Source organism: Salmo salar, chromosome 02, assembly GCF_965601325.2.
Source record: "Salmo salar chromosome 02, fSalSal1, whole genome shotgun sequence".
NCBI lineage: Eukaryota > Metazoa > Chordata > Actinopteri > Salmoniformes > Salmonidae > Salmo > Salmo salar.
This window is the reverse complement of record NC_138292.1, coordinates 4,790,868-4,804,254: the sequence shown is the minus strand read 5'-3', so window position 1 is coordinate 4,804,254 and position 13,387 is coordinate 4,790,868. Positions and strand designations below refer to the sequence as shown.

Genomic DNA, 13,387 nt, shown 5'->3' with positions numbered 1-13,387 from the left:
CATGTCCTTCCAGACAGGACTGACTTCTTCTCCATAAAATGACATGTCCTTCCAGACAGGACTGACTTCTTCTCCATAGTAATGACATGTCCTTCCAGACAGGACTGACTTCTTCTCCATAGTAATGACATGTCCTTCCAGACAGGACTGACTTCTTCTCCATAGTAATGACATGTCCTTCCAGACAGGACTGACTTCTTCTCCATAGTAATGACATGTCCTTCCAGACAGGACTGACTTCTTCTCCATAGTAATGACATGTCCTTCCAGACAGGACTGACTTCTTCTCCATAGTAATGACATGTCCTTCCAGACAGGACTGACTTCTTCTCCATAGTAATGACATGTCCTTCCAGACAGGACTGACTTCTTCTCCATAGTAATGACATGTCCTTCCAGACAGGACTGACTTCTTCTCCATAGTAATGACATGTCCTTCCAGACAGGACTGACTTCTTCTCCATAGTAATGACATGTCCTTCCAGACAGGACTGACTTCTTCTCCATAATAATGACATGTCCTTCCAGACAGGACTGACTTCTTCTCCATAGTAATGACATGTCCTTCCAGACAGGACTGACTTCTTCTCCATAGTAATGACATGTCCTTCCAGACAGGACTGACTTCTTCTCCATAGTAATGACATGTCCGTCCAGACAGGACTGACTTCTTCTCCATAGTAATGACATGTCCTTCCAGACAGGACTGACTTCTTCTCCATACTAATGACATGTCCTTCCAGACAGGACTGACTTCTTCTCCATAGTAATGACATGTCCTTCCAGACAGGACTGACTTCTTCTCCATAGTAATGACATGTCCTTCCAGACAGGACTGACTTCTTCTCCATAGTAATGACATGTCCTTCCAGACAGGACTGACTTCTTCTCCATAGTAATGACATGTTTTCTTTTTCCTCCTTCTTCAGGGGAAATGGTAATCGCCCCTCCCACATCGGCTCAGCTGAGATACGGTAAGAGAGGAAGAAAACAAAGAGTGAGATGTCTTTGAAAAGAGAGAGAGATGTCTTTGAAAAGAGTGAGATGTCTTTGAAAAGAGAGAGAGATGTCTTTGAAAAGAGTGAGATGTCTTTGAAAAGAGAGAGAGATGTCTTTGAAAAGAGTGAGATGTCTTTGAAAAGAGAGAGAGATGTCTTTGAAAAGAGAGAGAGATGTCTTTGAAAAGAGAGAGAGATGTCTTTGAAAAGAGTGAGATGTCTTTGAAAAGAGAGAGAGATGTCTTTGAAAAGAGTGAGATGTCTTTGAAAAGAGAGATACATATATGAAACAGTGGAGAACGCTGGAGGATTCATATATGAAACAGTGGAGAACGCTGGAGGATTCATATATGAAACAGTGGAGAACGCTGGAGGATTCATATATGAAACAGTGGAGAACGCTGGAGGATTCATATATGAAACAGTGGAGAACGCTGGAGGATTCATATATGAAACAGTGGAGAACGCTGGAGGATTCATATATGAAACAGTGGAGAACGCTGGAGGATTCATATATGAAACAGTGGAGAACGCTGGAGGATTCATATATGAAACAGTGGAGAACGCTGGAGGATTCATATATGAAACAGTGGAGAACGCTGGAGGATTCATATATGAAACAGTGGAGAACGCTGGAGGATTCATATATGAAACAGTGGAGAACGCTGGAGGATTCATATATGAAACAGTGGGGAACGCTGGAGGATTCATATATGAAACAGTGGAGAACGCTGGAGGATTCATATATGAAACAGTGGGGAACGCTGGAGGATTCATATATGAAACAGTGGAGAACGCTGGAGGATTCATATATGAAACAGTGGAGAACGCTGGAGGATTCATATATGAAACAGTGGAGAACGCTGGAGGATTCATATATGAAACAGTGGGGAACGCTGGAGGATTCATATATGAAACAGTGGAGAACGCTGGAGGATTCATATATGAAACAGTGGAGAACGCTGGAGGATTCATATATGAAACAGTGGAGAACGCTGGAGGATTCATATATGAAACAGTGGAGAACGCTGGAGGATTCATATATGAAACAGTGGAGTCTCATCACTTTTTTGCCAGATTTGTTTCCTCCCTGTCACTGGGCTCTCAGACACATTCCCAGCCCACATATTCTACCAGGGCTGAACTGATGACTATCATGCAGTATACCCGGGTTGATGACTAGAGTGGAAAAGAATTCCACATTGATGGCCAATAGGGTTAGAATGAGTTCATTCAGGTTCAAGACAGATTCCTTTGCTTTGATTAGTTGAATCAGAAGGCCAATGTTTTGCAACACCTCCCTATTTTGGTCTCGTACCAGAGAACATTTGGCCAGAAGTAGAACTGACTACAGTGGGCTGTGTTATGTAGAATTCACTTTTCTCCCCGTTTGTAACTGCCAATGTTCATCCAGGTTCACTGTGTCTCATCACTTCTTCAAGTTTCCAGTACATGTGTGGGATGTTAAATGGTATGTTGTGTGTGTTCTTCCTTTGCAGTTCTTCTACACAACGCCATTCCTTTTGTAGGATTTGGTTTTCTGGACAATGCCATCATGATTGTAGCTGTAAGTTACACCACTTTATCAAATGAATATCATGTTTAGATCTGTGTCGCTGTGGTAGCCCTCTATCCATACTAGTATTACAGTAATGCTAGATATATTATACAGTAATATGCTGTAGCCCTCTATCCATACTAGTATTACAGTAATGCTAGATATATTATACAGTAATATGCTGTAGCCCTCTATCCATACTAGTATTACAGTAATGCTAGATATATTATACAGTAATATGCTGTAGCCCTCTATCCATACTAGTATTACAGTAATGCTAGATATATTATACAGTAATATGTGGTAGAGCTCTATCCATACTAGTATTACAGTAATGCTAGATAGATTCTACAGTAATATGTGGTAGATCTCTATCCATACTAGTATTACAGTAATATTAGATAGATTCTACAGTAATATGTGGTAGATCTCTATCCATACTAGTATTACAGTAATATTAGATAGATTCTACAGTAATATGTGGTAGAGATCTGTTTCATTAAGATTGAAGTGAGAATCTGGTATCTGTCATTTACTGTAACTAGAGAGTTTGTCAATTCTATTTTATCTTTTCAAAATGTTGACATTCATTTTTTGCCACTTAGCAGACTCTTTTATCCATATCTAACTCATTTAACCTCATTCAAATACTTTCATTCTGAGGGACACAAATAACTCATTGAAGTTGAATACAAAAGCTTAGCTTTCAGCGGTGGTTTTTCATTACAGCATGAAACACATACTATATAAACATATATCAGGTGTTTGGTTTTCCCACATGGCCTTAACAAATAACAACAGAGTATTGATGATGGTGTCTGTGTGTTTCGGTTTTTAGGGCACGCAGATTGAGTTGTCCATAGGTGTGATCCTTGGGATTTCAACCATGGCAGGTATGTCGAAACCAGAAATAATCTGTGAGTCCCTAATGGGACCATGTTCCCTATGTAGTTCACTATATGGGGAATAGGGTGCCATTTGGGATGCAGACTATATACTTTGTAATGTTTTTTGTATATTTATAGTGCCTAGTGAAAGTCTACACGCCCCTTGCACAGTTTTAAGATGACATTTCAAAAGGGATTACATTTAAAAAGGGATTACATTTCAAAAGGGATTACATTTCAAAAGGGATTACATTTCAAAAGGGATTACATTTAAAAAAGGGATTACATTTCAAAAGGGATTACATTTCAAAAGGGATTACATTTCAAAAGGGATTACATTTAAAAAAGGGATTACATTTGATTTTTTCCCCTACAGGTCTACACAACCTACTCCATATTTTCTAAGTGAAAAAAAGTTGCGGAAAATGTTCAAAATTAGTTAAATAAAAAAATGACCTGAAGACGTCTTGATTGCGTATGTCTTCACCCCCCCAGAGTTAATACTTGGTGGAAGCACCTTTGGCAGCCATTACAGTGGTGAATCATTTTTTATAATATTCTACCAACTCTTAGCGCAACATACAGAGCATTCGGAAAATATTCAGACCCCTTGACTTTTTCCACATTTTGTTACGTTACACCCTTATTCTAAAACAGTACTCCATAATGACAAAGCAAAAACATGTTTTTATAAATTTGAGCAAATCTATAGAAAATAAAAAAGTGAAATATCACATTTACTTAAGTATTCAGACCCTTTACATAGTACTTTGTTGAAGCACCTTTGACAGCGATTACAGCCTCGAGTCTTCTTGGGTATGACGCTACAAGCTTGGCACAGCTGTATTTGGGGAGTTTCTCCAATTCTTCTCTGCAGATCCTCTCAAGCTCTGTCAGGTTGGATGGGGAGAGTCACTGCACAGCTACATTCAGGTCTCTCCAGAGATGTTCGATCAGGTTCAAGTCCGGGCTCTGGCTGGGCCACTCAAGGACATTCAGAGACTTGTCCCGAAGCCACTCCTGCGTTGTCTTGGCTGTGTGCTTAAGGTTGTTGTCCTGTTGGAAGATGAACCGTCACCCCCAGTCTGAGGTCCTGAGTGCTCTGGAGCAGGTTTTCATCAAGGATCTCGCTGTACTTTGCTCCGTTCATCTTTCCCTTGATTGTGACTAGTCTCTCAGTCCTTGCCGCTGAAAAACATCACCACAGCATGATGCTGCCACCAGCATGCTTCACCGTAGGGATGGTGCCAGGTTTCCTCCAGACGTGACGCTTGGCATTCAGGCCAAAGAGTTGAATCTTGGTTTCATTAGACCAGAGAATGTTGTTTCTCATGGACTGAGAGTCTTTTGGTGTCTTTTGGCAAACTCCAAGCAGGCTGTTGTGCATTTTACTGAGGAGTGGCTTCCGTCTGGCCACTCTACCATAAAGTCCTGATTAGTGGAGTGCTGCAGAGATGGTTGTCCTTCTCGAAGATTGTCCCATCTCCACAGAGGAACACTGGAGCTCTGTCAGAGTGTCCATCGGGATTGCTCAGTTTGGCCGGGCGGTCAGCTCTAGGAAGAGTCTAGGTGGTTCCAAACTTCTTCCATTTAAGAATGATGGAGGCCGCTGTGTTCTTGGGGATCTTCAATGCTACAGAAATGTTTTGGTACCCTTCCCCAGAACTGTGCCTCAACACAATTCTGTCTCGGAGCTCTACGGACAATTCCTTTGACCTCATGGCTTGGTTTTTGCTCTGACATGCACTGTCAACTGTAGGACCTTTATTTAGACAGGTGTGTGCCTTTCCAAATCATGTCCAATCAATTGAATTTACCACAGGTGGACTCCAATCAAGTTGTAGAAACATCTCAAGGATGATCAATGGAAACAGGATGCACCTGAGCTCAATTTAAAGTCTCATAGCAAAGGGTCTGAATACTTATGTAAATAAGGTATTTCAGCTTTTTATTTTGAATAAATTTGCTTTGTCATTATGGGGTATTGTGTGTAAATTGATGAGTAAAAAAATGTAATTTAATCCATTTTAGAATAAGGCTGTAACGTAACAAAATGTGGAAAAAGTCAAGGGGTCTGAATACTTTCCGAATACACTGTATGTCCATTGTTTTTGTAAAAATTGCTCAAGCTCAGTAAATTTGGTTGGCAATCATTGATGGACAGCATTATTCTAACCGTGTCTCTGATTTTCAAGCAAATTTTTGTCAGGACTGAGACTGGACCACTCAGGAACAATCAACACCTATTGGAAAGCAACTCTGGTGTGTCTTTGGCATTAAAATGTCTGTTATTGTCATGCAAAAAAACTTTAACTTTTTTCTCTTTTTATATTTATTTTGCTCCTGACAAACTCCCCAGTCCCTGCTGGTGAGAAGCATACCCATAACATGATGCTGCCACCACATTACTTGAAAATACAGAGAATTTCACTCTGTGTTGTACTGCATTGGATTTGACCCAAACCTGTAGTTTTAAATTTTGTCCAAAAAGTTTACATCTTTGCCATGTTGTCTTGTAGTATTACTTAACAGCCTTGTTGTAATCAGAATGGATGATCTGGAGTGGATTATTTAACACAGGCATCCTTCTTTTCACTTTGTCCTTACAGGCCAGTAATGTTGTTTGCCATGTTGTTGATTCCTTTTTGTATTGTCAAATATTGTGGTGGCAGAATCCTGTTATGGGTATTCTTGTCACCGGCAGGGACTGGGGAGTTTGTCAGGATCAAAATAAATATGAAAGGGACAAAGCCCAGGAAAAAAGTTTGAGGAAAACCTGCCTCAATCTTCTGAAAACCTAAACCCCCCCTATTGAGCCTCGCTATTGCTATCCAACTGCTGCTCTAATTATTTATTACTTTTATTTCATACTTTTTAAATGTTTAATTTTCTTAAAACTGCACTGTTGTTAGGGCCTGTAAGTCAGCATTTCACTGTAAGGTCTACACCTGTTGTATTCGGAGTGTGTGACAAATAACATTTGATTTGATTTGCACACATTAAATTGACTCGTAAAGCAATTATTGTGTTTCTTTGGCATAAAAAAAACACCAGAATGTCTTTCCAAGAGGTGTTGAGTGTTCCTGAATAGTCCAGTCTCAGTCTTGACTTAAATCTGATTAAAAATCTGGTTTGAATATTGCTGTCCGTCATTGATTCCCACCAAATTTACTGAGCTTGAAACAATTTTGACAAACACAATGGATATATGTTGCCCTAAGAGTTGTACAAGGTTGGTAGAATCTTATTCACATTGATTCACAGCTGTAATGGCTGCCACAAGTGATTCCACCCAGTATTCATGTCTTCATACTCTGGTGTGTGAAGACATATGCAATCAATTATCCTCATTTACAATTTCTTAGTAAATCCATTTTTATTAGTAAATCCATTTTTATTTTTAATTATTTCTCTATGAAAATGTGGAATCGGTTGTGTAGATCAATAGGGTTAAAAATCTGATTTTATCTCTTTAGATGTAATTTTAAAGCAGGAAATGTGAAGACTGTGCAAGGGGTTGTGTAGACTTTCACTAGTGACTATCTCAATACATGAAATGTCCATCTGAATGTAACTTGGCAATAGCCAATTTAATCCTACACTCAATTTCTAATTAAAGCCTTGGGTTGCCTCCAAAATGGCACCCTATCCCCTATGTAGTGCACTACTTATGACCCACAGGAGGTTGGTGGCACCTTAATTGGGGAGGACGGGGCTCGTGGTAATGACTGGTGCGGAATGAGTGGAAAGGTATCAAATACATGAAACACATGGTTTGATGCCATTCCATTTACTCCATTCCAGACATTATTGTGAGCCGTTCTCCCCTCAGCAGACTCCACTGTAATATGACCATAGGGCTGTGGTCAGTAATCCACCATATATAAATTAACTCTGGCCCTAGGAGGTCCGGAGCCTGCTGCACACATCTGATGTCCCAGGTCTAACTCAGTCCCTGATTACAGGGGAACAATGACTGGTGTCCCAGGTCTAAATCAGTCCCTGATTACAGGGGAACAATGACTGGTGTCCCAGGTCTAAATCAGGCCCTGATTAGAGGGCAACAATGAAAACATGCAGTGGAACTGACTTGGAGGACCAGAGTTGAGTTTGAGGGATATAGGGAATAGGGAGCCATTTGAGACACGCATTCTCTGTTTGTCCCCTGGTCTGGCTAACTGCCAGAACCTGAAGAGAGGGACAGATAGCGGATGATGAGTTGTCCCCTGGTCTGGCTAACTGTCAGAACCTGAAGAGAGGGACAGATAGCGGATGATGAGTTGTCCCCTGGTCTGGCTAACTGCCAGAACCTGAAGAGAGGGACAGATAGCGGATGATGATTATTCATGTGTATGGTAATATTCCTCTTCAGTCATCTGAATGACTAAAGCAATATCCTAGCCATTCACTTTAGGACAAGAGGTGATCATTTGCATTTTAACAGAAAGATTCAGCCTTCTTGAAACCAAATGACAGAGAGACAGTGCATCCCAAATGGCACCCTGTTCCCTATACAGTGCACTGCTTTTGACCAGGGCCCATAGGGTAGTGTACTATATAGGGAATTGGGTACCATTTGGGACTCATCCATAGCCTAGCTAGCTACCGTACCATAATACATCAGAGACTAATGAGACTTTAACAGAGGAGAACATATCAGAGATAAATGAGACTTTAACAGAGGAGAACATATCAGAGATAACTGCGCCTGTAACAGAGGAGAACATATCAGAGATAAATGAGACATTAACAGAGGAGAACATATCAGAGATAACTGAGACTTTAACAGAGGAGAACATATCAGAGATAAATGAGACATTAACAGAGGAGAACATATCAGAGATAACTGAGACTTTAACAGAGGAGAACATATCAGAGATAAATGAGACATTAACAGAGGAGAACATATCAGAGATAAATGAGACTTTAACAGAGGAGAACATATCAGAGATAAATGAGACTTTAACAGAGGAGAACATATCAGAGATAAATGAGACTTTAACAGAGGAGAACATATCAGAGATAACTGAGCCTGTAACAGAGGAGAAGATATCAGAGATAAATGAGGCTTTAACAGAGGAGAACATCAGATTGTCAGATAGAGGATGGGGATAATTCACTCTCCATACAGAATATAATGACAAAATTATTTTATTCTGTGTCCCTCTCCCTTCCCTTTCTCTGGTCTTAGGGAGAGGGGAGGAGAGGGGAGAGAAGGAGAGGAGAGGAGGGGGGAGGTGGAGGTAAGGGAGATGGGAGGAGAGGAGAGGAGAGGAGGGGGGAGGTGGAGGTGGAGGTAAGGGGAGATGGGAGGAGAAAGGAAGAGAGGAGAGGAGAGGAGAGGAGGGGGGAGGTGGAGGTAAGGGAGATGGGAGGAGAGGAGAGGAGAGGAGGGGGGAGGTGGAGGTGGAGGTAAGGGGAGATGGGAGGAGAAAGGAAGAGAGGAGAGGAGAGGAGAGGAGGGGGGAGGTGGAGGTAAGGGGAGAGGGGAGGAGAGGAGAGGAGGGGGGAGGTGGAGGTAAGGGGAGATGGGAGGAGAAGAGAGGAGAGGAGGGGGGAGAGGAAGAGATGGGAGAGTGGTAGAACCACCAACTGTTATTGAAATAGATATCAGCACCACATAAACTGTTATTGAACCAGATATCAGCACCACATAAACTGTTATTGAACCAGATATCAGCACCACATAAACTGTTATTGAACCAGATATCAGCACCACATAAACTGTTATTGAACCAGATATCAGCACCATATAAACTGTTATTGAACCAGATATCAGCACCACATAAACTGTTATTGAACCAGATATCAGCACCACATAAACTGTTATTGAACCAGATATCAGCACCATATAAATTGTTATTGAACCAGATATCAGCACCACATAAACTGTTATTGAACCAGATATCAGCACCACATAAACTGTTATTGAACCAGATATCAGCACCACATAAACTGTTATTGAACCAGATATCAGCACCATATAAACTGTTATTGAACCAGATATCAGCACCACATAAACTGTTATTGAACCAGATATCAGCACCACATAAACTGTTATTGAACCAGATATCAGCACCATATAAACTGTTATTGAACCAGATATCAGCACCACATAAACTGTTATTGAACCAGATATCAGCACCATATAAACTGTTATTGAACCAGATATCAGCACCACATAAACTGTTATTGAACCAGATATCAGCACCATATAAACTGTTATTGAACCAGATATCAGCACCACATAAACTGTTATTGAACCAGATATCAGCACCATATAAACTGTTATTGAACCAGATATCAGCACCACATAAACTGTTATTGAACCAGATATCAGCACCATATAAACTGTTATTGAACCAGATATCAGCACCACATAAACTGTTATTGAACCAGATATCAGCACCATATAAACTGTTATTGAACCAGATATCAGCACCACATAAACTGTTATTGAACCAGATATCAGCACCACATAAACTGTTATTGAACCAGATATCAGCACCATATAAACTGTTATTGAACCAGATATCAGCACCACATAAACTGTTATTGAACCAGATATCAGCACCACATAAACTGTTATTGAACCAGATATCAGCACCACATAAACTGTTATTGAACCAGATATCAGCACCACATAAACTGTTATTGAACCAGATATTAGCACCATATAAACTGTTTGCTGCAGAACCTGTAATATGGGCTGATATGAAGTCCATGAGACTAGCTGAGGGACACACACACACACACACACACACACACACACACACACACACACACACACACACACACACACACACACACACACACACACACACACACACACACAGCTCTGTCAGCGGATTTCTTCAATCTCTTCCCATTTGTGAGCCCTGATGGAATTTGGGATGGGTACCAGCAGCAAACGAAGCTATTGACTCTGTGGAAACTGGAAACGACTGTCAGTCTATTGAATCCTGGGGTAGTTGAGGACTGCAGCATCACCTATGGCTGGTCTATGTTATGGGATAATAACATGTTGAATCCTGGGGTAGCTGAGGACTGCAGCATCACCTATGGCTGGTCTATGTTATGGGATAATAACATATTGAATCCTGGGGTAGCTGAGGACTGCAGCATCACCTATGGCTGGTCTATGTTATGGGATAATAACATATTGAATCCTGGGGTAGTTGAGGACTGCAGCATCCCCTATGGCTGGCCTATGTTATGGGATAATAACATATTGAATCCTGGGGTAGCTGAGGACTGCAGCATCACCTATGGCTGGTCTATGTTATGGGATAACTACATATTGAATCCTGGGGTAGTTGAGGACTGCAGCATCACCTATGGCTGGCCTATGTTATGGGATAATAACATATTGAATCCTGGGGTAGCTGAGGACTGCAGCATCACCTATGGCTGGCCTATGTTATGGGATAATAACATATTGAATCCTGGGGTAGCTGAGGACTGCAGCATCACCTATGGCTGGTCTATGTTATGGGATAATAACATATTGAATCCTGGGGTAGTTGAGGACTGCAGCATCCCCTATGGCTGGCCTATGTTATGGGATAATAACATATTGAATCCTGGGGTAGTTGAGGACTGCAGCATCACCTATGGCTGGTCTATGTTATGGGATAACTACATATTGAATCCTGGGGTAGTTGAGGACTGCAGCATCACCTATGGATGGCCTATGTTATGGGATAATAACATATTGAATCCTGGGGTAGTTGAGGACTGCAGCATCACCTATGGCTGGCCTATGTTATGGGATAATAACATATTGAATCCTGGGGTAGTTGAGGACTGCAGCATCACCTATGGCTGGTCTATGTTATGGGATAATAACATATTGAATCCTGGGGTAGTTGAGGACTGCAGCATCCCCTATGGCTGGCCTATGTTATGGGATAATAACATATTGAATCCTGGGGTAGTTGAGGACTGCAGCATCACCTATGGCTGGTCTATGTTATGGGATAACTACATATTGAATCCTGGGGTAGTTGAGGACTGCAGCATCACCTATGGCTGGCCTATGTTATGGGATAATAACATATTGAATCCTGGGGTAGTTGAGGACTGCAGCATCACCTATGGCTGGCCTATGTTATGGGATAATAACATATTGAATCCTGGGGTAGTTGAGGACTGCAGCATCACCTATGGCTGGCCTATGTTATGGGATAATAACATATTGAATCCTGGGGTAGTTGAGGACTGCAGCATCACCTATGGCTGGTCTATGTTATGGGATAATAACATATTGAATCCTGGGGTAGCTGAGGACTGCAGCATCACCTATGGCTGGCCTATGTTATGGGATAATAACATATTGAATCCTGGGGTAGTTGAGGACTGCAGCATCACCTATGGCTGGTCTATGTTATGGGATAATAACATATTGAATCCTGGGGTAGTTGAGGACTGCAGCATCACCTATGGCTGGTCTATGTTATGGGATAATAACATATTGAATCCTGGGGTAGTTGAGGACTGCAGCATCACCTATGGCTGGTCTATGTTATGGGATAATAACATATTGAATCCTGGGGTAGTTGAGGACTGCAGCATCCCCTATGGCTGGCCTATGTTATGGGATAATAACATATTGAATCCTGGGGTAGCTGAGGACTGCAGCATCACCTATGGCTGGTCTATGTTATGGGATAACATACGTATTGTGATTGAGAGAATACCTAACAGAAAACAATCTTCTTTTTTCCCTTAGATAAATTCATCTGAGCAGGAAACCTTTTGTTCTCTTGATTTTGGTTAACAAATCAAAGTTTATTTGTCACGTGTGCCGAATACAACAGATGTAGACCTTACAGTGAAATGCTTCCTTACAGGCTCTAACCAATAGTGCAAAAAAGGTATTAGGTGAACAATAGGTAAGTGAAAAAATAAAACAACAGTAAAAAGACAGGCTATAAAAGTAGCGAGACTATTTATTTTATTTTATTTCACCTTTATTTAACCAGGTAGGCAAGTTGAGAACAAGTTCTCATTTACAATTGCGACCTGGCCAAGATAAAGCAAAGCAGTTCGACAACATACAAAAACACAGAGTTACACATGGAGTAAAACAACATACAATCAATGATGCAGTAGAAAAAAATAAGACTATATACAATGTGAGCAAATGATGTGAGATAAGGGAGGTAAAAAAGTAGCGAGGCTATAAAAGTAGCGAGGCTATAAAAGTAGCGAGGCTACATACAGACACCGGTTAGCCAGGCTGATTGAGGTAGTATGTACATGGAGATGTGGTTACAGTTACAGCACATTGGCATTTCACTGGGCCCTTTACTATTTTTTACCACAGTTAAAATGAATTCAGATACAGTATAGTATTCCATGTGGAAGAAATGAATTCAGATACAGTATAGTATTCCATGTGGAAGAAATGAATTCAGATACAGTATAGTATTCCATGTGGAAGAAATGAATTCAGATACAGTATAGTATTCCATGTGGAAGAAATGAATTCAGATACAGTATAGTATTCCATGTGGAAGAAATGAATTCAGATACAGTATAGTGTTCCATGTGGAAGAAATGAATTCAGATACAGTATAGTATTCCATGTGGAAGAAATGAATTCAGATACAGTATAGTGTTCCATGTGGAAGAAATGAATTCAGATACAGTATAGTATTCCATGTGGAAGAAATGAATTCAGATACAGTATAGTATTCCATGTGGAAGAAATGAATTCAGATACAGTATAGTGTTCCATGTGGAAGAAATGAATTCAGATACAGTATAGTGTTCCATGTGGAAGAAATGAATTCAGATACAGTATAGTATTCCATGTGGAAGAAATGAATTCAGATACAGTATAGTATTCCATGTGGAAGAAATGAATTCAGATACAGTATAGTATTCCATGTGGAAGAAATGAATTCAGATACAGTATAGTATTCCATGTGGAAGAAATG

General features: G+C 40.7%; 1 protein-coding gene across 1 annotated transcript in view; it reads left to right on the top strand.

Moving 5' to 3' along the window:
• LOC106598774 (transmembrane protein 65) overlaps nucleotides 1-13,387 on the top strand; it is a 101,754-nt gene that overhangs the window by 52,135 nt on the left and 36,232 nt on the right. Inside the window, exons 3-5 of the mRNA XM_082959168.1 lie at nucleotides 930-974; nucleotides 2,498-2,565; nucleotides 3,395-3,449. Of these exons, the coding sequence (XP_082815294.1) occupies nucleotides 930-974; nucleotides 2,498-2,565; nucleotides 3,395-3,449 (168 nt within the window). The remainder of the gene's footprint in view (nucleotides 1-929; nucleotides 975-2,497; nucleotides 2,566-3,394; nucleotides 3,450-13,387) is intronic.